Source organism: Streptopelia decaocto (assembly GCF_964273445.1).
Source record: "Streptopelia decaocto genome assembly, chromosome: 4".
Classification (NCBI taxonomy): domain Eukaryota; kingdom Metazoa; phylum Chordata; class Aves; order Columbiformes; family Columbidae; genus Streptopelia; species Streptopelia decaocto.
This window is the reverse complement of record NC_138658.1, coordinates 48968734-48996515: the sequence shown is the minus strand read 5'-3', so window position 1 is coordinate 48996515 and position 27782 is coordinate 48968734. Positions and strand designations below refer to the sequence as shown.

The 27782-nt window shown below is 35.1% G+C and overlaps 1 protein-coding gene across 2 annotated transcripts in view; it reads left to right on the top strand.

Moving 5' to 3' along the window:
* CEP135 (centrosomal protein 135) overlaps positions 1-24035 on the top strand; it is a 38465-nt gene extending 14430 nt beyond the window's left edge. Inside the window, exons 8-26 of one of the 2 annotated variants that reach the window (XM_082050337.1) lie at positions 573-788; positions 1370-1435; positions 2375-2525; positions 3545-3738; positions 4211-4354; positions 4932-5075; positions 6525-6602; positions 6802-6953; positions 8971-9086; positions 9157-9311; positions 9806-9861; positions 10896-11064; positions 13769-13879; positions 14218-14403; positions 15349-15558; positions 16529-16731; positions 20881-20985; positions 21397-21543; positions 23332-24035. In XM_082050337.1, coding sequence (XP_081906463.1) covers positions 573-788; positions 1370-1435; positions 2375-2525; positions 3545-3738; positions 4211-4354; positions 4932-5075; positions 6525-6602; positions 6802-6953; positions 8971-9086; positions 9157-9311; positions 9806-9861; positions 10896-11064; positions 13769-13879; positions 14218-14403; positions 15349-15558; positions 16529-16731; positions 20881-20985; positions 21397-21543; positions 23332-23353 — 2625 coding nt within the window. In that variant the 3' untranslated portion in view covers positions 23354-24035. Of the gene's footprint in view, positions 1-572; positions 789-1369; positions 1436-2374; positions 2526-3544; positions 3739-4210; positions 4355-4931; positions 5076-6524; positions 6603-6801; positions 6954-8970; positions 9087-9156; positions 9312-9805; positions 9862-10895; positions 11065-13768; positions 13880-14217; positions 14404-15348; positions 15559-16528; positions 16732-19817; positions 20845-20880; positions 20986-21396; positions 21544-23331 lie in introns of those variants that run through there. The other variant, XM_082050338.1, reaches the window with a different exon arrangement.
* Positions 24036-27782: the final 3747 nt, after the last annotated feature.

The window sequence follows — 27782 nt, the reverse complement described above, 5'->3', positions numbered from 1 at the left end:
TGCATAAAGCAGGTTTTGGGTCATCAAGACTATTTGCTCAGGCTCAGTGCCAACCACTTTTATTCACTGACGATAAACAGATGGATACGTCTATGTAGTAGTATTCACGACTATGAGAGGGTTCAGACTTTCTTTTGTGTCTACAATAATAGTTCTTTCTGGAGTTTTGAGGAAACTACTACAGAGGTGGAGAAAAGAGTGTGTCCTGATATCTTCTGAAATTTAGGGAAACTCTTAGTACACTGGGTCTACCAGACCAATGCCCAAGACAGCTTTCTATACAGACCTCTGCTTTTCAGTACTTCGTTTTTAGAATACACCTCAGGTTTTGGAGATGAGATGAAAATCAGTGTAGTAATCAATTCATTCACCTTGCACCTTGTGAATTTACAAGTCACATTTTTTCATGTGGATAACCATTAAGTTCTAAAAATAGAAAATCTTGTCATTTTTAACAGGATGTCCCTTTTTTACTATGGATGTAGAGATAATATATTTCAGAAGATTGGGAGGAACTTTTTCTACCTAGTTTAATAATACATATTAATGTTTTAATGAAAAATATCTTTCAGGTTGAATATCTTCAGCAAACAAACAAAGAACTTGAAAATCGCATTCAAGACCTCCTGGACAGTAAACAAAATGTGACCAGTGAAGTAGTGCATTTAAGCAACAAAAATGAAGAACTGTGTCAAGAACTGAATGAAATAGACCACTTGGCACAGCAGTTGGAAAGACACAAGGAAATTGTGCTCGAGACTGCAGATAAGGAAATAGAAGAAGCAAAGGTAATCACTGGGGTGTTACAGGGTGAAGGATCTGCTTAGCTCTTACCTATTTTTATAGCTTTGAATTGTAGCACATGATCTGTGAGCTTGTGAAGGAAGACTAAAAATTTATTTTTTTCAGTTTATGTAACATTATACAAAATTTCTCACTAAAAGATGATTAATCACAGTAATTTTGTCTCTTTACTGTATTAGATGAGATGGGTTTAGTTAAGAGGCAGTCTATCTTCCTTCTTCTGTTAGCTTAGTACAAAATAAAATTCTGACATATTTAATACTGTTGATTGGCAATAGATGTTTGCAACAGTGATGCCTGTGTCTGCAGGTTTTTTTTCTGTGAGTTGTCATGCAATGATTTATTTAATTTTTGTGTTCCAAAAGAGCATGGATGTGCATACCACAAATTTTTTGTGCTTTCAGTTCATAGGATGTTTACTAGTTAAATTTTGGCATATTACAAGGAACTAATTATACTTTATTTTTTACAAGAATAGTCTGTTTCCTTAGGTTTTTTGTAACAAAGGAATTGTTGCCATTTTGAATATGTAACTTTTAACATATAGGTTAATTTTGGTTGATAGAAAGAAATTGAAAGAAAACACAATGAAATACAGGATCTTGAAGAAACAGTAACAAGGCTTAAATCAGTAAGTAAAACGCTTGCAATTCTTGTTTGTAGCATTTTTATCATGCTGTCATCTGTGTGATTCTTTTATAAAAATTAACAAGTAACAAGAGAAGTTTTATAGTACCCCAAAACTCCACTGTAATAAATTACTAACTACATCATATTGTTGCAAAAATAAACTAAAAGAAACCTCTGTAGACAGCGTGGTTGACTCTCTCCTTATTGTACGTTTCCTTATGTCTGCTATCTGAAGTTGTAATTTCCATTACAATCATTTTTATCACAAGTGGGTTACAACATCTTAGAGGATTTTCTTCATTTAGAAATTACTTTGTCTCTTAATCAGCATGTGAATAATTACGCAATACTTGGCTCTCTCAGAAACAAAGCATAGTAGCTCAGATGAAAAGCATCAGTATTATCGAATCCTTGAAGACCAAACTCTTTCAAGCACGTAATAAGTTGTGTGTTAGTTGAGTACAGTGTTTTGTGGTTTTAGTACTTCTATTGAACTTGAAAATACAAAAATAATTAGTTTTCAGGGCACCAGATTATAGGAAAGACATTCCAAATAGCATTTGATTAGCTGCAGAGTTGGGTTGACTGTATTGTTATGTACTTTAACACCAACAGTGTTACTAAATGCTATTAAAAATTATTTCCTGCTTTAGTTATTAGTTTTTTCCATGTTTGCATCCCACTGTCCTTCTGGTCGGTTTCTTGAATTAAACAAGGTTTAATCTTGCTTGTTTTGTTACTGATTGCAAACTATGTAAAAAGTAATGCTTACTTTGAAGTAGTAAAAAGTAGTATAAAAACAATCACAACCTTTAACAAATGTTAAAGTGTAGAACATCCATGTTCAACAGAAGTAAACAGTATTGAATATTAAAAGTTTAACAAAATGGTAAATATTTTTTTCCACTTCTAATTTTTGTAATAATACTTGTTACTTCAGGAGTTGTGCTCATGTCGTAGGGAGAATGAGAGACTAAGTGAAGAACTCTTTGGAAAATCAGATGATAAAGAGAATCTTGAAGTGCTGTTAAGCCAGCTCGAGCAAGAGAAGCAAAGGCTGACAGAAAAAACAGAGAACTTAGAAATAAAAGGTAAATCATCAAATGATGATCCCTGTAAATTATCTACCTATTATTTTTGAAATAAAAAACCTTACTTAGTTAAGATACAATTAATAATACCAAAATATTTTATATATGTAAATTAAAAGACGACTGTAGGTTTTCAGTTAGAATTGAAGGGAAAACTTTTTTCACAGAAAGATGTCTTCTATATGTCTGTGAGAACTGAAATTTGAGCTTTTTTCTGTGATCTCACAGGTCATGCTAACACAATACTATGGCAGTTTCATACAAAATAATTTCTTTGGCCCAAAACTGTCTTTATTGTCTTTCTGTGCAAGTAAATTCAGACTGTGTTTCTTGAGACCTTTAACTAGTTGGATCTTGAAAATCTCCAGGAATGGAGATTCTACAGCATCTCTAAGCAATCCATTCCAATGTTCATTTATCCTGAGTAATTAAAAAAAAAAAAAAAAAAAACAACAACAAAGAAAAAATCCCCTGTATTGCTTGTAATTACCCGTAAATTACCTGTAGCGACTAATCAGCTTTGTTCCTTGTTTACCTACTGTGAAGAAACTGGCTCTGTGTTATCTCTAAGACCCTTTTGGTGTTGTCTTTCTGCCTCTTCTCCAGGGTGAACAAGCCCAGTTCCCTCAGCATTTCCCCACAGGACAAGTATTTTGCTTCCTGACCAGATTGGAGGGTCTCCCTTGGGGTCACTCAAGTTTAGCAACATCTTCCGTGTACTAGAGGGGACAAAACTGAATACAGTATTGTAAATGCGATCTAATGAGTGCTAAGTAAAGGGGAATAATCACATCCCTTGATCTGTGTCTCTGCTGATACAGCCCAATATGCCGTTAGGCCTCTATCGGTTCTAAAACACGCTATTCACTGATGTTTAGCCTGCAGTCAACCAGGACTCCTACATCCTTTTCAGACAATTTGCAGCACAGACAATTGCTGGGAGTTAGTCCGTCCCAAATGCAAATGTCACGGAAATTCATGAGGTTCCTATACAGTTGTTTTTATTTATTTTTCTGCAGAACGAGAACTTGTTCTGGAAATAGAAAGAATGAGAGTAGAATATGGTATAGCCCTAGGAGACAAATCTCCATCTCGTCTAGATGCATTTGTAAAGACTTTAGAAGACGACAGAGATTATTATAAGCGAGAATTAGAGTATCTTCAGAAAATGATAAAACGAAGGCCCAGCCCAAGCCGTAGGACTCCAGAGAAGGTAAATTTCTTGCCATCGAGACAAGCTGAAAAAATAATGGAAGTGCTGTAGAACCATTGAAGGAGCTATCAAATATATTTTGAAATTCCATAGCAGAAAATTACTGTAGTAGTTTTTAAAATTACATTCTTAACATAAGAATTAACTGAAACTCAAGTGAACTTGCACTTTATTTTCCTATTCGCGTTTTATGGTAGCATATTAATTAATTATTGATCAGTTTATTTGAAATAGAACTATGTGATAAGCAGAAAAAGGTTGATATCTTGTTAGCCATTTTGCTTTTTCTCTTTAACAGTTCTTATTATTTAAATTATACCACTAGTGCATGTTTTTTTCTTGCAATTAAACTTTACTATCTATGTATTTTTCATGTATTACTAATAGCATGAATTCTTTCTTCTTTTTATATGAATTATAAAAATAATTTAATCAGTTAATTTTAACATAAATTTTATTAATCACTTTGCAGAGTGAAGACCTTAGATTGATCACCAGAGAAAGGGATGACCTACGGTCCATGTTAGACAGATTTGAAAAACACATGATAGACATTCAATCCAATGTCAAATTATTGACTGCAGAAAGAGATAGATTAAATGTTCTTTATGAGCAGGTAAGAAGAGATAGCTTATAATTGGCATTGAAATAATTGATCAATACTGGTTGTACTGTTGCTTATTTAAAATGAAATAACCTCTCTCTGTAACAGAAATGGAGGAGATAGACCTACTAGAATACAACCAAGAATAATAAAATATATACCTATCATCATTACTTGTTAACAAACTTAAGTAGTCCAAATTAGTGTATTAACTTCAAAGCTATTATAATGTACCGTACTGCCGTTTGGAAAAGAGAAAGATCAGGAAAAAAGAATCAGTAGAATACATGAGAAAGTTGGGTAAGATACAGGCTACAAAGCAAGAAAGAAGTAGTAGTAAACTGATACGAAAGCATCATGAATTTAGGCTATGCTTGGAACAGTAGAAGGGTGATGAATATGTTGGCAGCATAAGTTGTCATGCCACTGCATGATTTAGGGAATATATTTTAGTTATCTAAGGAAAAATAAGACTATAATAGCACCTCTATTGTAAGAACAGCATTGCAACTTTTTTTTTTTTTTCTGTTAGTGTATACACTGTACTAATTGCAAGCCACATATGCTAACAAACAATAACCTTTTAAAGTCTCAGGGTGAATTGAACAGGATGAGAAGAGAAGCAAAACATAATTTAGTTTCTCAAAGTCAGGTGGAAGAAGAAAGAGACATTGCACTGACTGACTTTAGAAGACTAATGGCAGAAAAAGAAAGCCTCCGAGAAAAACTGAAGGTGAGCTTTTATAGCTTCATTGCTTACAGTGAGGTGGCATATAGGGAATGCTTATACAATCACGTCATGTTTGTGTTGGGCTGTCTGTCAGTTCCCCTTTTCAATAACTTTTGAACTTATCTGATTTCAAACTCACTTCAGAGAGCTCAATGAGTTGTCTGAATTGTCGTCGTAAACTCAGTTCCTGGGTGGGCATAGGGGAGAGAAAAACACGCTTTAAGTGTCTACGGGCAAGTACGGCATCACCTTGTGTGAAGAACCCAGGTATGAAGCCCCAGCCACAGAATACTTTTGTGTGTGTGCACTACTTTGAAGATGCTTGTGTGTCACATGGCTCTTATCCCACAAACTGGGGACTTTATGGACTTTTTCATATAACTAATCTTTAGTTATTGTTGCATTTTGTAGCAGAATATATTTTAAATGTCCTATAACTGAACTATCAAACATAAACTCGTAGCAATCCAAGTGTTGTTATTTTTCACCTTTAAAAAATATTTCTTAATGCAATGATTTTTCTGTTACTCTGACTTTTTGATGTCTGGTATTAATATGCATTCATATATTTTTTGGTTGTGGTCAAGAGCATATGATTTCAGCGGAGTTTCCCCAACTATTAGGTCATTAATATAATGTATACAGGGTTTTTTTTAAAGTCCTGAAGATTCAGAAATATAAAATCATATAAACTGACCGATCCAAAGGCAGCATATGTCAAGACTGACTGTATGATGAGTGTTTCCATAGTTTGATTTACTACCACAGAAACAGAGAACCGTAGTGTATCTGAATGCAGTGGCAGTAACCGACTTCTTTGCTTAAAGCATATGCCTGCAGTGGAAAAGGTATGCTTCCAGCTCCATTCTTTCTTCTTGTAGGTGACCACCAACATTTTGTATGTATGCCACTTTGAAATATTCTCACAAAAATGCTTATCTCGGGCATTTCTAGGAAGTTTCAGAGTTTGATTAATAAATTCACTGCACTTGTGCACAAAAGTCAGAGAACAGACAATCTAAAAAACACTTCATAGACTTGGAGAAAGACCAGTTAGCTTTGTAATCTTTTCTTACATTTCATATTGATGATAATTTCATAAATTAATTTCAAACAGCTTGAGCCACTAAACTATATATGCTTGAAACCTTTCATGTTGCCCTGTGGCTCAGTAATCTTTCTACAACAAATCGCAAATATTAATTTGGTTGGGACCAAATAGAGATATACTTTCTATTTAAAAACAACAACAAAACCAAACTCAGTGATGTTATATTGAACTGCAGTGGTCTATTTTCAGCTAATGCTCTGTAGTTTAATAGAGAGAACTTGGCATTTGGTGATTCATCAAAGAATGTAGAGCAATGTTTTCTTAAACATTAAGCTTATATTTCTGTGGTTAAATCTAAAAATCTGTATCTTATTACATGTAATTCTATATTTCTATTTCAGATTCAGCAAGAAGCAGCAAACCTTGAGAAATCAAAGATGCAGCGTGATATTTCAGAATTGGAGAATAATATTCAAGGAGTAAGTGCATTTTTAGGAAGTAAGCTTTTATTACTTCTATTTTATTTATTTTACTACTATTCTATTTTAGGATAGACTTTTCAAGCAATTAATTTTGTTAGCTGTTTTGCACCTCAATTTATTTAAAAGCCAAGTTGTGATAGCTTTCTACAACAATACAATGTTTTTGTTTTGTTTGTTTGTTTTTTTTAAATTGCAGTTTGAGATGGAAAGGTGTGAAATGAAGACTACAATTTCTATCCTGAAAGAAAGAATAAACTCTTTGGAAAATGAGTTAAAATTGAAGTCCAGTAAACTTGCCCAGACATCTGATGATTCTTCTCAATTTAAAACTGAGATTTGCTCACTTCAGTAAGTCTAATACACAAAATGTGGCGGTCTTCTACAGATGCTAACATAATGTTGCTTATCCTATGACTGTGTAGTGGAGTAGAGTTCCTGGGAAAAAACATAAAATATTTTCAAAATCACTTGCTATTGGTTTTGTCTTAAGGAAAAGTAAGTATGACTGAAGAAAGTGCTGTGCTGGCTTTTCACAGGAAGCTCCTCCTGGACTTATTTGAGCACCAGATATACTGATAATTTTTATGGCTAATTGTGAATGAAAGTTTTCTCCTTCTGTAATTGTTTCCTCTGCTTGTGAATATATCAGAACAGAAAACTTCTAAAAGGCTTTCCAACTGCTGTTTTTTAAAAGGAAGACAGATGCCTTTGCAGCCTGCAGCAGTAGGACCAAATTGTGCCAGTTCTACAGAGTTGTCAGTAATCCTGAAAATGTTATGCCAAGCATTAGACATTGATATTCCACAACTGAGTAGTTCACAGTCATTCTGTAATGGCATTTTAGTTGAGCTGTTTTTCTTGCGTCATTCTCTTTCATGTGGTAATACCGTCACACACATACTACAGTTTTGACAGTTGATGTCTTACGATCCAAAGGCACAATCTCTGGGGATCTGACCAACTTGCTCAGAAATAGAGGATCAAGTATACCCATGGATTTTTAAGGCCCATTTAAACCTGTGGGATCATTGCTGCACTCTTCTAAAGTTGTTTTAGAAAAGAGCTCCCTATCTAAATAGCTCAGCTATCTAAATGTGATGGAACAAGAAGGCGGCTTAGAGAAAGTGGAAATAGAGTGTTGAATAAATTTGGGCAGAAATTTTGAAATCTGGTATTTGATTTAGGTGGAAATTAGAGCCTTTGATGTAAGAGTTCACTACAGGATAGATAATGCTGTAGATGAGATATTTTGGATGTTTTTCATGTGAAACCAGGGTCTGTGGCTCACACGCCACTCCACTCCTCACCTAAATGGGACTATACTACACTGTGTAACAGTACAATAGCAGGGCAGATAACTATGAAGAACTGAAGCTGAGAAGCAGGCCTTGGAGTTCATCTAATGTTCCCAATTGCACAAGGAAGGCTGTTTGTAAAACATTGTATTTGTTGGTAAAATTGTGACAATATTCCTAAAAGTGAAATATTTTGTTGGGTTCCTTTTAGTGGAAAGTATTGATATTATAAAAATGAGGCGATAAGGAGTAGGGCTACAGTCATTTCAGCATTTGATTCTACTTTCTGCATGGTGGCAATTTGTTATAGCTGTGTTTGCTGCCAAGCACCTTCCCCTCCCCCTGCAAAGTTTCATTCCAAGTTGAGTGAGAGCAAGAGAGCAATCTTTATCTGTGGGCATGCTATATTCCAGATTGGTGGGGTTTTGTTTTTAAATGAAAAGCTTTTGTAGCTTTTGTAAGATCCCACTTCTCAAGGGATTTTTATTTCATGACCTATTTTGTAAATAGTCCATTTGATTACCTTGGAGTTTCATTTTGCATTTTTTTCCTAGGTCACTGATATTTCTTGCTAAGCAAAACAACTATGTAGGTAGATGTTTTCATATATCCTTCAGGCTCTTTATTTCTTAAAAGTATGATCAAAACTGTAGCTGTCAATTTGGTTGCTGCTTTAAATGTGGTGTGGCTGATAATCACTGCTATGAGCTACATATCAAAATCTTTATAAAGCAAAGAGTCAAAAGACACAAGTAACAAGAGTCACATGATGAAGATAACAGAAATCAGGGGAAGTGAATGTTTCAGATTATCATGGTGGTTCCACCGAGGTTCCATTGCTCCATTTTGCAGCAGTGTTGAGGTGGACTTGCTGCAGGGGTTCAGAGCAACCTCTCTACCAGAGGGGTTAGTATGACACAACCCCATACTGGGGTTGTATGGTTGGTATGACATAACCCTATCATGAGGTTACACTGGAACTGTTCCAGCACTTCAAGCAGCTTAAGAGCCATAAGTTAATGACCCTGAATAGATCCCAAACTTCTTTCAACTGTATATTGATCTTCCAGGCTCTTAAATGACCAGCTCCAGAGGTCTGTTGAAGATTTACAGCACCGATTGTCTCTCAAAAAGGATGAACTGCAGTCAGCTCAAGAAGAAATTGTAAAGTTAGAGGAGAAAATAGGTAATCACTAGGTATTTTAATGCTTATTTCCTGTTTTCTAAATAGAAGGTACTTATTATTTTATTTATAGATAGGTTAAACCAGAGGAGTGCTTCACAGGATGAAGCAGTCAATGTGCTTAGAAATACTATCACTGTTTTGGACAAAGAAAAGGACAGTCTTCAAGAAACTGTAGATGAAAAAACAGAAAGAATTGCATGCTTAGATGACAACTTGGCTAACAAGGTATGTGCAGTAAAAGTACTACTTTGTGATCCATATGGGGATTTTTACAACAGTTAAATTTTAGGGAGACATTTTGCCTCAATGACAAAGCTTGTGCAGAGCTTTTGGCATCACATAAACACTATGTTTGGACCTAGCCAATACAAAGAGTCATTTGCAAACTCATTAAGATTTAAATTATGAGTGTTAGTGTATTCCCTAAACACTCCAAGAAAATAAAGAAGTATTTTTTACATTTTGTACTTGGAGGTATTTATTGAGATATAAGGTGTTAGCATGAGATGGGAGAACCTATAGCTGACTTGCATCTTTTTTGGTGACAAGGCAATCCTTCTTCGGTAAAGAAAAGAAACTTAGAAATTTGATTGTGCAAAGATGCAATTGCTTATTGGTTAAGGGTTAAAATGTATAAACATAAAGTTCTTTGATTTGAGGTATCCTCTTATGTTGCAATATAATAATACTTCATACAACTTGTGCTTTTCTTTCTCTAGGAAAAAACAATTACTCATTTACGTCTAACTCTCTCTGAGCTGGAGTCCTCAACAGAGTGAGTAAAGACTGTGATGCCTTCTTCAGTGGTTTTATTTTATCTAGTGGTTTTAAACTGAAAGTAAATGGCTATTTTAGTTGTTTTGGTGATACTGAGTTGACTCTGTTTAAGTCAAGTAAAGGAGTGTACTGCGTTGAGGGAGATGTACACAACTTTTGAAGAGACTTCTCCTGCAATTAAATTGCAGGCTGCTAAGATAGCCATTAACAAGTGTTTGTCTATATTTCTTTTCCTAAATTGGTAACATTTCATAATTCTCGGTTAAGAAGTACCTTTTTGGTACTTTAAGTACTGCACTAGATATTATTAGATTGACTTGGGTCTTAATTATTGGCAAGCTAATTTTTCCACCTTAAGCTACCAGTACAGTCTTAATTAAAATGTATTTATGTAGCTTTTAGCTGGGCTTCATCTGATCTTCTTGCCTCTTTTTAAGCATGACTTTTAAAACTGTAGCTTTTAATAATGAAATATTTAAACACCAATATTGAAACATTTGAAGACCATTGTAACTGAGCATTTGGTACATCAATGCATGAAGTATCTGGCAAAAAAACTAATGCAGAAGTTCACTGAAACTCACATAGTTATGTTTCTACTTTTCTGTTTAATCTCTTCCTTACTCTTTTGATTGTTGTCTTTCAAGTGTAAGCTGTCTTCTTCCTTTATGGTTTATAAAATATGCAATGGCTAATATACTGTAACCACTACTAAACATGGATAAACATAAGTATCTTTAATTGCTGTTTGTGTAATAAGATACATCTTGCCAGAGACATCTTCCGAGTTGAAGATGAATTCCATTTTATTTGTGCATTCTGACATTTTAAATCCTTAGCTTATATTTGTTTAGACTCAGTTTTCCAGCCTTCAGAGAGCAAGAAATTTACCTTTTTTAAAAAAAATAAAAATTAAAAAAAACCCAAAAAAACCAAAAAAACAAACATATCCAAAATCCACATCTGATCATTTTCAGCAGTATGTGATATAGTATAAGAAGGGACAACTTAAATAAGATTTTCACTTAATAGCCATATCAAGGACATGCTGAGCAACAGAGACCGTGAGGTATCTAGCTTACGTCGCCAGCTTGATGCGTCCCATGCAGAGCTTGCAGAAACAGGAAGAGTGAAGGAAATAGCTCTGAACGAAAACAGACGATTGCAAGATGACCTGACTACGATGGCGAGAGAGAACCAGGTATGAAGGCAGTACACAATACTGAAGTATTGAATTATTTCTTGCTTATTTCTTGGTACATCAAAACCGCTATATCCTCACTTTTGATTTGGTATTTCTTGAACACTGGGCTATTAAAAATGGCTGGGCAGAAACTGCAAAAGTAATTACTCAGATTAGAAAAAGAAATCTAAATAAAATAAATCCAGGGCATAATTGTTTCTGCTATAATGAAATTGTGTTAATCGTTTGTATCACTTGATAGCTGGTGTTTAATTGGTAAAAAAATGCGTCTATTATCTGTGGAAAAGGGATTATTAAGAGAGAGCAAGAAAACACAAAAGCAGATAGTGGATTATTAGTCAGGTGAGAGAGAGGAGATTGCTAGCACATCCGAATTCACTTTGGTGCATCGTAATTCATTAGTGTCATCCACCTAGTGTCCATGCAGCATTAGGTGTATTGATTGTGGTGTGCCATGTTTTGAGATTAGAATGCTTTGGAATGTAAATTTTAATGTTTGTGTTCTTTGAGCCTTGGTAATGGTGACTGTAAAGAGAGATTGACAGGTTTTTAATTTCCAGTTCTGGCAAGGTTAGTTTCCATTCATGTGTGTCGCTCTGCAGGAACTTTGTTTTTGCTGATGAATTGGGTTAATGTCGGTGTAGAAAACACAAGAGGGCTCAAAAGCTGCAAGACACAGGGAATGAAGAAAATTTATTTTTAAGAGATGGTAGTCCTGAATAGTCTGAATTTGTTTCCTGATTTCAGGAATGAATAAGGATGCACAGTCCATGGGAATAGGAGGGGTTCCCTTTCCATTGTGTCAAGGTTGTGTGGGGTTTTTAGATGGTGAATTCAAAGGTGCCATCTATTTCCCCGGAGAAATGTTCTTATTGGATTGTCTTTGCATTGGTAAGGTAGGTGTCATGGTGAGGTGGTATCTTGGTGTTCAGCTGTATATTGCAGCTTTTTGTGTGTGTGGGTTTTGTTATTTGTGGAGACTCTGTTCAGGTACTTTATTTGACTACTTGCAGAGTTTTATGTTATATATTTTTCTTTGTACTAGTTTTATATTATTTCATATTTCCTTAGCTCTCTAGTAGTTACAATCTACCTCCTTGCTAATAGCTAGCCAGTAGCTTTAGGCCAAAACACAGGTGGGAAGTGAATTATGGTTGTTCAGTAGACTATGAGTTGGTTCATGTGTATTCCTGGTCAGCTTTCCAGACAGGAGGTATACAGTCCCTCTCAGCTGCTGATGGCTAAATGCAATTTCTTGTAAAGTGCATGCTATAAAGGCAACACTTAAACTCACGTCAGTTACAGAATCAAAGCTGAAACAAAATCTTTAATGCCTTGAGGAATTACCTATTTCCGTAGGGTATCACTGAATATTTTATTGAAAGATGAGCTATCTCAAGTTGATGGTGTAGGTTAAATAAAATTTTTACAAGACAGAAATAGTAGAGAGTTTCAGTGAGTTAAACTGTTTGATTACCATCATTATTATAGTTGTGGCATCTTCATCTTGAGATGTTCTCCAGGGGTCTGCAAGTTAAACCAGTCACTGGTGTGTAAGGCTCACTCAGGAGCATAAGGGACCCTTGAGGAGTCTGTTTGCACTCTTGCCAATCATCATTGCTCCGTCTCTTCTTCCTTGGAATTCTCTGGGTCTGTGATCCATGGCTTGGAGAGCCTGAAGTGTATTCAGTCTTATTAATCCCTCACGCAGTTTGAGGAATAAAATGAGTAGGTTTTGTGCACCAGTTGGTTACTACTGACCAAAAGCCTCCCAGCTCCAAGTGCATGACAAAATTGTCCCTGTATAATAGAATGTGCGCATGGACGATATATAACAAAAACGTTCAGTGTTTTATATACATAGATATGTGGGTATAATATTGAAATTAGGGATGCCATTCACAGGTATCTACTAAGATGAAATATTGAATAGTATAATAATATGATGACTAAAGCTTTGCCAGTGTGCTTTGGAAGGCTACCACAGACAAGTGAACTGATTTCAGCATATGCTACATAAGGCACCCAGTAAAAAGGCTGCTGTTAATTAATATTAATATACCAGAAAAAAAAAAAAAGAAAGCAAGCAATATCATCTACCCTCATTATCAAATGTGGGGGAAATAGAAGATGATACTTGCCTTTTGGGCTCTCTAGTATAGAGAACTCAGAGCAAGGTGAGAGCTGAACCTGAGAGGGCCAGAGTTAGCAGCTGCAAAATCTCAAACAAATTCCATGGTGCATTTTTGATATCTAGGTATGATCTTAATAATGCATCTAGTAGTTTTATCTTGCAATTCTACTTTAAAATAAATGTTATTTTATGATAAAGTTGACTTTCTAGTGACACAAAACTTCCTTCATTCAGGGATGGTGAATCTTAAAGCTAAAAAAGTCCTAGCTCCCAAACATCTGTGTGTTGAATTTTCCAAAGATCATTAGGGTTTGTCATCAGGGAAGCTGCAGATTTTATGAACTGGTATGATATTCATGATTATTCTTGCCTGAAAAACTCTTCGGTGTATCTAAAGTAATAGGGGATATTTCTGAATCTTACAAACCCCAAAGGACTTTGACTAAATTACTTAAATTGGGATAGAATAAAATCTAGGGCATGTGCAATTACTTTTAGTCTGATACAGTAATATATTGTGATTAATTTACTCTAATGCACTGTTTTGCCTTTATGTAATCTCTTTAGGCTATCAGTACTGAGCTTGAAGATGCAATACGTGAAAAAGAAGAAATGAAAACCAGGGTTCATAATTATATAACTGAAATTTCCAGATTTGAGACCTTGACGGCTTCGAAGGTAGAAGTATAATCTGTAGGCAGATCAGTACATCTCAGTAATGTGACCCTTGATAATGCAGAGACATCCAAAATAACCCCTCTCCTGGGAGCCTTGAAACTCAGTAACAACTGCCAAGTTTAATAAAACAGAATGCCATCACTGTGTTAACTTACTATTTGGACCTGCAAAAGCAATGATGCCCTTGAATAATTGCCAGATAGTGGGATTAAGAAAATCAAGGAAGATCTACTTTCTTCTGGGGGGGGAAAAAAAAAATATAAGGAGTAGTCATGACATAAGATCAAGCAACTTGAAGGTACAGTGATCACTGCAGAATGATTTACCGTTTCATTTAGGAAAAAGAAAACCAAGAACTGTTAGAGAAGTTCCGAATGCTCCAAACACAAGCTGAAGACTGGGAAATGAAGGCTCATCAAGCTGAAGGAGAAAGCAACTCAATACGACTTGAACTGCTTTCTGTAGATACAGATCGGAGACATCTCCAAGAGAGAGTGGAACTTCTGGAAAAAGAAATTCAAGGGGTAATAAGTTGTGCAATAAAATTCTGTTAAGGAAAGTGGGATACATTCAAGTGTTTTTTAATAAAGTCAGCATACTATTTTTAGTGCTTTAATGGAAAATAATTCCTATATGTGAATATTTCAAATATGGACACTGAGTTCTTGAAACAGTAACTGATTTTGGTTAGATGTGCTTTCCTTTTCCCTTCCCTGCTTTCCCATCATTAGAATCACAGCATATATTTTAACACCTTTACATCTCTTCTGTTGGGTGATTATTGCTATTATGTTGTTGTCTCTGTAAGAACCTTTTGTTTAGTTGCTTCAAAATTTTTGCACATAGCTTTATGAGTATTTCGTAAGCTTAGTTCTTAAATTTCTTTGAAGCTTTGAATTAAGTATTTGAAGCATTGGTGGCTGGAGTAAAGGTAAAAATCTTGTAGTAGCAGTCCAAATACAGAATCAGGATTCCATAATACTGAAACCTAGACACATAGCATAGAAAATAATGAGCTTCATATTTTAGAAGCAATACCTTCATAAAGATCAATAAAGTTTTAGAGTATAGTAGTTGTGAATTGACCATATTTTGTCTCATGCTTTTAATTAACCAGAAAGAGTTAGAGACTTTAATATTGTAAGCTAAGTTAAAAATATATTGTATCTTGGGGGTTTTAAGCTTTTAATTCTTTTCCAAAGATGGAATCCAGCCTCATTCTGCTCTTGTATAGTACTTGTATAATTCTTCAAGATGGTGATTAAAAATTGCACAGTTGGTTTATTAGTTGTTCTTACCTGTGATTTAGGGAGAGGAAATGAATGTAATATAATTTTATAGGGAAAATTAATTTTGAAGGGAAAAGAAAGTATTAAAAAAAACCCTGTTATCCAACAGAGAACTGTTACTGTTTAACACTGAAGGGGTATCCATATATTTATATATATCTCCATATTGTCTTTGTTTAGCATATTGCTGCACATCAAGCATATGAATCTCAGATCTCCTCAATTACAAAAAATATGTCCAAATTTGAAGAGGATATTAAACGTGAAAAACTGGATAAGTCTTCTGTGTTGGCGGACCTGGCTTCTGTGAGGGAACTCTGTGTGAAACTTGAGTCTAACAAAGAACTTTTGTCTCGACAGCTGACATCCAAAAGCATGGATTATGAAAAGGTAAGCAGCAAAGGCAAATTTAATTTGCTACAATAAAATATCTTCCTTCACTTTTAATGGTTTTCAGAGAAAAGAATAAATTACTTCTGCAAGCAAGGTGAGTCAATTTACATCACTAATTTTACATTTTTATATAAATTATAAATTTTGCAGTATACAGATCTATATCTGTGAGTGTTGTACAAGGAGGAGTTTCTTTCATTTGTTATCGCTACAAAATGTGGCAGCAGTAGTTTCTGCTATACCACAGAGACAAATTATATTTATTTGGGGTTTGTACTGTTTTTTAAACTTATTCAAATTATCAACTTTCATAAAAAAGTGAATAGCGCACTTCTTATTTTTATACTAAAGACTTTTCCCTAATGGATTTTTCAATAATTGAAATTTAGACTTGGCTGAAGTTCATTAAATATTTTGAAATAGTTTAAACAGTTCTTAGTAGTCACAATTTCTGAACTTTTTTCTTTACAGCTGACTGTTGTGTCTTTACTTAGTGACTTGGTCAGTCTGTTACTCTAATATTCAAGACCTTGAGAACAGTAGTTCTCATCCCCACAGAATTCTTTTATATTCATAGAACTGATGAGGAAAACAAGCATTCCAACATTTTCAGCAAAAGCCAAGAAGCTATTTGTGAGCTAACCTAGTGGAATAGAATGAAGTATAGTAAAGATTATTTTTGTACTTGTGCAAAAGCCTACTGCTGTCAAAAGCCAATTATGTTCTAGGTGCTTATACAAGCATTTCCAGCGCTCAGTAATCCAGCTTCCAGTAACACAGCTTGAATAGTTTTTAACTAAGTATAACTTTAAATAATTGTAGGCTTTAATTTGTTTTGTGAGCTCAGTTTCCTGTTCATTTTTATGAAATTTCTAATAATTTCAGTTTTTATAACAGCTTTTCACAAAAGAGAACTCCATGTGTTTGTAAACCAGTATATTAATAATGTGTACAATTTGTGCCCTAGGTTCTAGGTGAATTAGAAGATATAAAATCAGAAGCAGAGCTGCTGAAAAAGCAGTTATCCAGTGAGAGACTTACAGTTCAGAATCTTGAAACGTTGCTGGCTACTAGTAGAGACAAAGAATTTCAGAACCATTTAACATCCCATGAGAAAGATTCCGAAATTCAATTACTGAAAGACAAGCTAACACTTGCTGAGAGCAAACTGTAAGTTTTAACAAGTATATGTGTTTCTTACGTGGTTTACAAAGAAACTTTTTCTGTTTGACAACACTTATTCACAGAGTCAAATTCTTGATGGCTGAGCAGATTTTTGCAGCGATGTCTCTTAGCCTTTCATGGCATTGTTTATTTAAAGTTTCTTTACAGGTCTTTCATATCACTTTCAATAATCAGCACCCTGGTGGACATCAGTTTAGCACAAGCAGTAAACCTACGCTGAAAGGAAGGAACACCCTGCTGAATTCTCACAGTCTTGAGAATAAGCACTCAGTTTTGCTCTGGCTTTGTCCCCAGTCTGACTCCAGAAAGTCTGCTTCACTTTCTCTGCTGGTCATGACTCTTTCTCACATCAGTCAGCCAGAGGAGGTGACACCTTGCCTGAAGTTCACTTGTCTGACAAAACTCTCGCATCTTTTCAGTGCAGTCACTAAAATCCTTTCCTTCTGAGCCTGTTAGTGAACATAACTACCTAATAGCAAAGTAGCTGATCTGTTGCAGACATTACTGGACGTTATTTCCACTACAGAAACAGCCAACCCATGATAATTTTTAAATTTATTTAGCTGCTGAGTACATCTATAAATGCATGTATGCATTGCAGTATGATTTGCATATTTAACCTTTGCATCAGAGTGTATCAGTTCTCAGAATATTTAACCACCTCTCTCACAGGTTCTCATTTTCTTCTTAGCTTCAGGAAACAAGTTAATTCAACTCTGCTTTCTAAGCGAAACATCATATTCCTGTTTGGCTTTGAAGAGTTTGAATATGGTTGAATTATTAAGAGAACACAGATTTTCTCAGTCTTGAACTATGCTTTATGTTTTTATATTGGATAGTACTCTGAAGTCCTAACTCCTTTAGAGTGGATTCACCAAGCATCTGAAAGCAAATTGAAAGTAAAATTTTACCATGTGTTTACTGCTCACAAAAAAACCCAGGTAAATTAGGTCCGTGGTAAATGTGAATTGCTTACCTTTTGAAGATGCCCATTGTCCTTACTTTGATTAAAGAAGGAATCACTTACATAATAAATACTGAAGTCATAGTGCTTTAAAAAAGCAACTGTATTTTTGCTGCTATTACTATGAAATGTTAAGGAAAACTCTCAGCATTTATTATTCCTTTGAAGTATAAATAGAACTAAACCTGCCACCTACACTAAATGTGGCCAGCACTTTCCATTGTAGCCGACTGCAACTTCTTATTGTGTGCATCTACCTAGAGCAGAAAAATGTTTTAACAGTTACAGAATAAAGACTAATCCTTTTGGAGCAATGAAGTTAAAAGGGGGATATTTGTGTATATGAAATTCGTATAGAAGAAAAGTGGAGGATTTAAAAAATTTTCTTCACGATATGGAGCAGGGAATTTGAGGTTTCTATTATATGTGTCATAATCACAGCATGTCCTGAGTTGGAAGGGACCCACAAGCATCATTGAGTCCAACTGTTGTCCCTGCGTATGGCAACCCCACAGTTCACACCGTGTGTCTGAGGGCGTTGTCCAACTGCATCTTGAATACTGACAGGCTTGGGGCCCTTGATAATTCTCCTGGGGATACATTAGCCTGTGACTATAGGTGGTATCTCTACATTAAATAGCAAGAAGGAAGAGCAGCAGCTGCATGTAGATGGTAGTGAAGAGTAAAGTCAAAGTAGAATTTCAGAAAAATTGATAAACCCACTTAGGAAACACAGAGGTAAGGAGAGAGGGGAAATGTATGGAAGGTAATGGAAGATAATGTTTCCTTATGAGATATAATATAGCATACCTAAACAGTTAAAAGCTTTATGTAACTTGGTGACCAAATGTGCAAGAAAAACGCTTTTAGTTGATTTACGTAAAGGCTGTGGTTTACCACAGGTGATGGTCCACCTCAAGCAGCAGTGATCTCAATGAATCTGTAGGTGACAACACTAATAATCTCCCCTGTGCAATTTGTTTTTTAGAATTGCTGAGTTTTGTTTACTTGGCGGAAAAAAAATAATAGCATAAAAGAACATAAACTAGTGGAATGTCCTGACTATGAACATAAACATGAAAGTTACCACAAAAAAAAAAAAAAAAGGCAAAGAAGGAGGTTTTCATTTAGCTTTAGCTTCTTTGCATACAAACATTATAAAACTCTGTTTAAGTAACTTCATAGTAATTTTTTCACTATTTTTCCACACACATTGTAGGGTTCCCTTGTTTGTGGCGAATGTCAGTACTTGCATTGTTAATAGGATGGGATATTGCAGGAAGAAGGAAAATGTTCTCCTAGAGGAACAGTGGCTAGTCTATTGAATCGTTTTTCTCTGTTTACCTCAAAGGTTCTGCATGTTACTAGGCGAATGTTCAGGTGTGACAATTAGTTGTATATACCTTATTTTCTATCATACAGGTTGTAGTAGTTGCAGTCTAAAGATCAGGAACTTGAAATGCTCACAGCTCTGCCTGAAATATACAACAATTATGTTTGTGTCTTGTGAAACAGAAAAATTCATTTACTTGGCAAAATTTCAGTTCTGACAAAAGTCACGTGTCTATATTTTTTAGTATTATTTACAGTTTTGGCCTTATTGTGCCTGCACTTCCACTTGATTTATAAAAGGTAATAATGATACAACCTCTGACTTTAGAAGGATTCTCAAAATGAAATTTAGCTTGTGAAGTTCTCTAGTGCTGTGATTTTGAGCTGTAAAGAGTGAGTAGTTGTGTTACTCAGAGCACTGTTTGGGTGATAGTACAGTAAATGAGATCTTGAGGCTCTACAGTGATTAAGTATTAAATAAACAGAGAATACTTAATAGCTAAGCCACTTGTTGAAAGCTATTTGTATCTACTGTTAATGAGCAAGATGCCTTGTGAAAAAAATAGGGTATCATCATGTAATCTCTTATGATGATTACTGTGCATAGGGGTTCCAAATTAAAATATTTCTTAATTTTTTAGTGATTTACTTTATGAATCTGATTTTGTTTAAATGTCATTGACATGGAATAACCTCAGAACTCACAAAGCTGTTTGCTTTCTTTGTTTATTTTACCATAATATTGGGCCCTGAATTCTTTCCTCCATCCTGAAAGCATATGTCTGTCTCTGAGGGACTTGGAATAAGATATCATCGAAAGCTGGTCCTCTTGTCTTCTGCATCTGTTCTCGACATACTGGATCAAGACACCATTCTAGGAATTTTACTGATGAATAGGGAACACAGGAAAAAATATTCTGCGGTACTTTTTGGATTGAATCTCTTGAGTAGTTTGCATCTTCTGGAGTCAGAGACCAGCGGATGCCAGACAGGAAGCCTGTGACTGAGCTAGGACTGGATCTCATTTGTCAGAATTCAAGTCCAGTGCTTTAGCAATAAACTAGTACATCTCTGCTTCTCCAAAAGTGACTTCTGAGCACTCCGCCTCATATTGCCTTTGAAGACTCTGTGGAATAACATAGCGATCTAGATTCTAGTTTAGACAACTTATTTCATATTGTTTTTTTTTTTTTCTTGCTGAGAAGAATATTTAATCACGTTACTTAAGATTTTTCAAGCATTTTGATTCTTGCAGTTGAAACAGTTGGGTCCAAACACCAAGGGTGTAATTGATAAGCTTTCAAACTCTGGGTTTTAGTGCTCTGAGCTTGCATTAATACAGCATTTACTTATATTTGATTCAGTTGTGTTCATTTCTAGCCAGATAGTTCCAGCCTACTCAATATAATTTTACTGAAGCCATATCTGTTGTGTTTGTATTTTTTGTAGACAATTACTCCTTTTTTCTTTTTTTAAGTGTACACATAAAGACCATCTGACATTGCATCATAGTAAATCAATAAATTAATGATTTAATTGTTTCGTCTGTTTTTATAAAACATGTTTGTGTTTACCCTTGTCTGAAAAAAACCATGATGTATTATAGTAAGGTTGTAGTGAGAGGCTTGCCAGCTTCTCATTCATTTCTCACTGTAGCTTCTTCCAGAAACATTCTGTTGCATTCACTTGCTTCTTGCTACTTCTAATTTGTCTTTGATTTGGTCTGTGTGAAAGAACATCTTCAGCATCTGTTTTAGTTTTATCTTGCTCTATTGGGTCTAAGCTCCTAGCTGATGGTGTCCAAGGAAAACTTCGTTGCTTCTCATGATCTTTTTTAGAAGCAGCTATAATAGAGAGGTGTCCATACTTCGAAGTAAAGTTGCACAGCTGCAGACTGACTGTGATTTTTTAAAAAGGCAACTGACAACTGAACGCTTTGAACGGTAAGATGCTTTTTTTCAGTGAGGTAACTCTTCTTATTTCTTTCTCACTCTTAAAACTGTTGCTTTTTTCAATACTGAGGAACTTTTATGGAAAATTACATTTCAGTTGTCATGCAAAATCTCATTCTTATATTGAAAATGGCAGATATAAAAAAAAAAAGGCAACAAAAAAAAAAACCCACAACTTACATAGTTTATGAATTCCCTTTAAATTTTGTGAGTTTACCATTGCATCTAAAAAAATTAAAAATCACTTCTCATTAAAACAAGAAGTTGAGTGACATTACAAGGAAAGAAGGCTCTTTGCAAAGTATTGTGAAAATCACCAAGTAAAAATAAAGAAATTTTTTCTTTCTTAAACATCCTGCAGTACCAAAGTGTTTTGTAATTAAAATTGCTATCTGTTGGTAGAGAGCGTGCAATTCAGGAAATGCGTCGACATGGTCTCTCTACATCATCATTACGTGCTTCACCTCCTCTCAGTTCAACATTAAGGTCTCCCTCACGTTCTCCAGAACGTACTGTTGGCAGGACAACTGATGAAGCAGCAGCTGAAAAGTAAGCAATTTGATTTAAGCAGATTGTCTCTGTTTAGGAGTTATGTTTAAACTGGTTCTAAATTATACTTTTCCAATTGTATGAAATTCTTGCACACTTTAGGTGGTGCTAAGTTCTTCTTTTGTTGACTCTCCTACTAGAAAATATTGATTGGAAATGATAGATGAAAAGTGCTCTCCAAAGACCATATAATGAAATGAATTCCTATTTCTGTTTTTGTTAATGGTCTTGCACCAGCTGACAGCTTCCAAATATATATAGCCTGCTTATTATGGCCGTTAATTATATCCAAATATATATTACCAAATAATTATTGTTAATAGTTATCTCCAAACAACAAATTATTCGTATTAAGAGAAATACCATGAAATTCTCTCAAGTACAGCTATGAAGAAAAGACATTCCATAGGAGAGAGTCCAACTAAAATGCATTTGAACCCTATACAGTAGTTGAAACTGTCTCCAAAACAAGCGCATAAAAATAATTAGTGCACTTTTTCAATGTTAGTGCTTGAATGCTGTGAATGTCTAAGATCATGGTCACTAGAGTCCATAAAAAAGAAATCAAAATTAACTCACTTGTTCATTTTCACTGACGTTTTTATTCTTCTAGAGATCACTGTTGCTTTAGATGATGTCTGTTAATGTGTTACAGGCCTGAGACTCTATATCCTGGGTGTCCTATACTGCATAATAAATTGCAGTGAAGAGCAGAAGGACAGGGAGATACAAACAGTGATTTTTATAGGAAATACATATGCTATAACAGCTATATAGTGTGCTAGAACAGCTCATTAATCTAAGTAGCTAAATGCTGAACTCCAATAAACACAATTCCAAACTGACAAGATTTTAAACTTTACTTTTTTTGGTAAATACATGTAGCTGGTTCTTAAGCTTACTTTTGTTAACAAAAACACAGGTTTCCTGAGAACTGAGGTCGGCATGACATGATCCACACTGTCAGCAATTTTCTTCTGCAAGTTTTTGGACAAAGAAAAAAAAAAAAAAAATAAGGAAACCATAGCAAATGAGATATTGGTAGTGGGGATGAAAGAGCAGTTATGCCTTTTCTTTACTGGTGAGCTATTAGGCAGACCCTGTTATGTTGCAAACCAACATTTAGATTGAGATAATGATAGATAACATATTTCTGAGAATTAGTATCATTAGTAGAGAACTGTCTTTAGTCTTCCTTGCTTTACAGTGAGTCCCAAGAGCAGTAAAAGTAGTCCAGTTGCTATACTTGAAGAATACCATGTAGTGAACTATTTTTTTCCCGCTATTTGCATACTTAGTTTTAACAATGATGGCTCTGTACAATATCTTATCAGAAAATATCCAATTTTCATGAACTCTGTATTTTTAAGGAAGATGTTTTTTAACGACTGGATTAATATGCAGTTTAAACCTACCAATGGCTTATTATATTTAAATGATCTCTGTATTACTTTCACCCTACTTATTTATTCCTTCCTAGGATCTTATGATAGTAAAGTGTGCTCTGTAATGACTGTTCTGTAGTGTTAAAACTGTCTTTTTCTCTAATCTGCTTTAATCTTCTCAAAAATGTTCTCTTCCTCCTTGTCTCACATGTACTTTTTTAAGCATTTGAGCAGTAAGTCAATGTATTGAATGTAGAGATTTAGATAGATGCTAATACTTGATATTCAGGAATAACAAAAGAGAATGACGAAAATAAATATAATAATTAATTTTTATCCTAATTTTCATTTGTAAAATATATACTAGATAGCTTTATTTTGACATTTTTTCTTTCTCTACCAGAAATGTGAGCTTCAAGGAATGACCAGTACTTGAGCAACTGAAGCATTACCTTATTACAAGGACCTTTTTTGAAAAAATAATGAAGGCTGACCTGTATTCTACCTCTGTTTCCTTCAAATCAGTGGTTACCTTTGAAATTGCTGAGAACCAGTGAAGTAATCAACTTTGCAAAATTCTGCTTTCCCAACTGGCTGGAATGGATATTTTTTTGCTGGCTGTTTGATGGGTTGTGTATCGAGGCTGGCTATGTTTTACTACTGTTTTGCAAACATAATAATTATAAGAAGGAAACAAGTAGCTGATGTGACAGTCTCTTGGTTTTGTTTTATTATTTTATTTCTATTTGCTGATCTCATATGGTTACAGAAATTTGCTCATCTTAGTGTGAGCTACCATAGAAGAATAACATACATAATTGTCTTAATGTTGAGCCAGTGTACGTTTTATACTTATGACAATTTCCTCTGTTTGGGCTTTTAACAAGTGTTTTCTGTTTACATGTCATTCTTCATGGTATTTAAAACTATTGATTATCTGTTTTGTGAATGCATTTTGTTTACTGTACTTTTTCTTAATAAAAAAATCAGTTATTCTTAATGTTTTTGTCATCTAATAACTGATCATTTCTTTGTTTAATCTTTGTGTGAGTATGCATTTTAAATATTCCAATATTAAATAAAAAGTGAAGAGAAAAATGATATTTTTACAGATGTATTGAAATCCTTTAAGTATTATAAAATTTAAAGTTAATTCTAAAGTATTTTATATTCAATATTTTTAACGATATCTGGAAATATTTTTTAAGTTTGGTTATAAAAGATCAGAACAAAACCTGGAATCCTTCACACAGTTAAGCTCAAGCTGTTGGAGAGGTGACACATGCCTTTATGTTGTGACACGCGTTAGATAAATGCCATGAGAACTAATATTTAAAATATCTGGTATATTTAGCAGAGGAGCACTTCAAATTTGTGCTATGAAGTAAGATGCGATCAGCAATCACAATCTTATCATATGCTCTTAAAGTCCATCTGTGCAGATAATTGTATATCAAATCATTCTTCTATTGAAGAAAACAGTTTCCTAATAATTACGTGCCATTCACATTGACCTGATGTGTATTCACAGGGATCACACAGATGATGAGAAGTGGGAGCGTGTGTTGTTGCATGTTCTTGCAGTGGCCAATAGATAGTGTTCTGCTTCCCTGATTTTGAATTAAAAACTGTGAGTGCCAGCTGGCCTTACAAGCATCTCTAAGGTGTAAAGAACATATTAAATGACACGGATTTTTTTTCCTTTTAGATTTTGTCTATTTTGCACTACAAATGTTGCAGTTAGAAGTTATAAACTACATTGTGTTAACATGAAATATTGACTCATATATCCATTGATAAATAATTGCTGCTGCCAACTATAAAGATCTTATTTTTCATGTATTGTATTTTGTCAGTTTTGTTATATAGTGTATCTATATGTATTAAATTTTACTGATTAAAACCACCTTAGGACACCCATCCAGAATTACTTGAAAACACCTGTACCACATCAGGCTTCTGAGCCATTAGAAGAATTGTTTATTTAAAGTGGGTGCATCTCATACTTTTTACTTTTTATGTCTCTCATTCGTGTTACAGGAATGAGGAGATCATCATCTCCGAGTGTTACTTAGTTGTTCATACTCTTTGTAATTAAGTCAGCAGTTTCCACTGATGCTAATTGACATTAATTATTCAGGATGAAGCAGTTCAGTAAGAATGAGAGAACAACTCATTTTCTGCTCTTGATGTCTTCAGTGGTGCCTTTTAAATATCTTGTTTTGTATATAAGCCCATTTAAATTGGAATCTGAATCTTAAAAAAAAAAAGAGCAAGCTTTCTATTTTATTGAAAATATTCTATTTCCTCTTGCAAAAAAAAATGTATATTTTGACACTACAATTAAAACTATAACACTTCAATTAATAGTAATACTTACGTGAATATCAATTAGGAAGAATTAATGGATTGTTGAGCACAGGCAGTGTAAGAAAAATGGTATCATTTTGTTAACCAAAGCCTGTGCAGCTTTCTAAAACTAAAGCATCACTAATATTTAGACTACAGTAGAACTGTCATTTTACCTCCTGTTACTGTTATTTTAGATACAATTTTGGATGCAACTAGAAGAAAAAAAAAGTATTATTTATACAACTTTGCATTAAAATCAAGTATTTCATTTCATGAAGCACAAAACAAGCACAAATTTGTGGAAGGTTTAAATCTGTGGACTACCCTATTCTTCATGTATGAAACAAGCCCCGTGTAACTCGGGATATTAACATGACTCTTCTGGGCTCCACTCCAAGAAGCTTCTGTGCTGTCCTCACCTTTGGGAAGTCCAGAAGATTGACGGAAGCCTCGTGACCTATTTTAGGCCTCAGCTGGGGTGAGTTGAAAGCAGAGTGGGGCAGACATTAAATAATGGAAAAAAAATCCAGATATTCAAGTTGTCTGCCTGCTGTTGTTATCTGCAGTTGGGAATGGGGGACAAATTACATTAGAAAAATAATAAAGGAGAAGCAATAATCATTTGGGCTGTTTCTCTATAAAAACAAAGGAAGTGTATTGTCAGAAGCCAAGGAGTCTGGGGAGAATAAAAGAACAGTTTCTATAAATTCATTAAAACTTAAATTGTTCAATTAAACTTATAATGTCGTTTTAAGAAAGTCTTAGAATTTTTTTTTTTCTGTCTTGCAGTATGTCCCTAAAGTTAGATAATTAACCTAAAGTTATATAAACTATTCTAGGGTTCAGTTGGAAAACCCAATTTGTTCTTTTTTTGTCACTCTAAATCCAAGAAACAGTGAGATTCCTATGTGATGCTAATTGATAAAGGTTAAGATTAGGGCTTTAATCTTTCAATTTAAAATATACAGAAAGTGCTGCACATGTGACATGACCTATTTGCATGCTGTTATTCCTAAATGACATCATGTGACCACAGACTGTTGTTGGGTTTTTTGTTGTTGTGGTTGGTTGGTTGGTGGGTTTTTTTAACCATTCTTTGGGAAAGAATTCTTGTACTGCCTCATTTTCTCTGCTAGCAGCGTAGGAAACTAGTGTTGTGCAGTTTCGGTGCCCAAGTCTTTCAGCTTTATGTATACGGTCATTCTGGTGTCATTTCACCCTCTGACCCTTCTTGGGCAACACAAAGATCCTATTAGCTGCAGCGTATTAATTCCTGGAGCTAAAGCCTTGCCATTCTTCCTGCAGTATGAATGGGGGAAGAGAGGAAGCCCTGATAGCGTGCAAGCACTGTTCAGCAACAGCTGAAACACTGGCATCTCATCAGCACTGGTTTGGGATGCAGAGGTGAAAAACCCCATCTCTCTCCTGGCAGGCGGCACTGTTACCTCTGTCACGGCCCCACCAGCGCAGCACGGCGGCAGATGCCCCACACAGCAGCTGGGAAGCTGCTCCACAACCATAAGGCTCCCGATACAACGTGGCCATGGTTCTTCTTGGCAAGTCCAGCAAATGGCCCCAAAAGTGATTAAGGGATTGAAGCATCTCTGACATGAGAAGAGGCTGAGTATGCTGGGGGTGTTCAGCCTTGGGAAGGCTTGAGGGGGAACATCTCCATGTACATAAATACCTGATGGGTGGGAGTAAAAAGTTTCACAATGTCTTCTCAGTGGTATCTAGGGCAGGTAGGAAAGACAATGGGAACAAATTAAAACACAGGGAATTCCATTTAAACCTAAGAAAAATGCCTTTTTTTTTTTTCTCTGAGACTGGCCAAGCCGTGGAGTAGGCTGCCCAAGTGGTTGTGGAATCTCCATTATGAACGTATTCAAAACCCAATGGGGCACAGTCCTGGACAGCCTGCTGTAGATGACCCTGCTTTGAGCATGGGGTTGGACTAGACTGTCTCCAGAGGGGCAACAATTCTGTGACTCTGGACATTTTCCTAACAGCAGTGTGACTAAGTAAGTGCCTATGCACTTGCAGAGAAATTGTCCCTCATTATATTATGATCTTTGACTCCATAAAAATTATTGGTATAAAATATAATTGTATTACCATTGTTTTGTCTTAATATGACATTTTTCCACATTAGAGCTCAGGTAGACTGTGATTTTTGGAGTTTATCACATGACAGTTGCCTACCCCACCTGTGTGTGCTGCTAGCTCAGCGGCAGCCAAGCAGAGTTGCTCCACCAGGTTTGTCGGTGGTGTGTTCTTCACCATTTCAAGGTTATGATGCAGGAGTTACACTATTTGCTTAAACTAACTCGAATGGCGTGATGGCAAACGGAGAAAGTGGAAAAAAATCAAAATGTCAGCGGCTTTTTCTTGGTTTTAATACCACTGAGCAGGGACAGCTGTGTTTTCCTAAATTGAAACACAGAAATGAGTTGCAGCGTGATCAGTCAGCCGCAAGCAAGTCGAGCTCTGCAGGAGCAGATA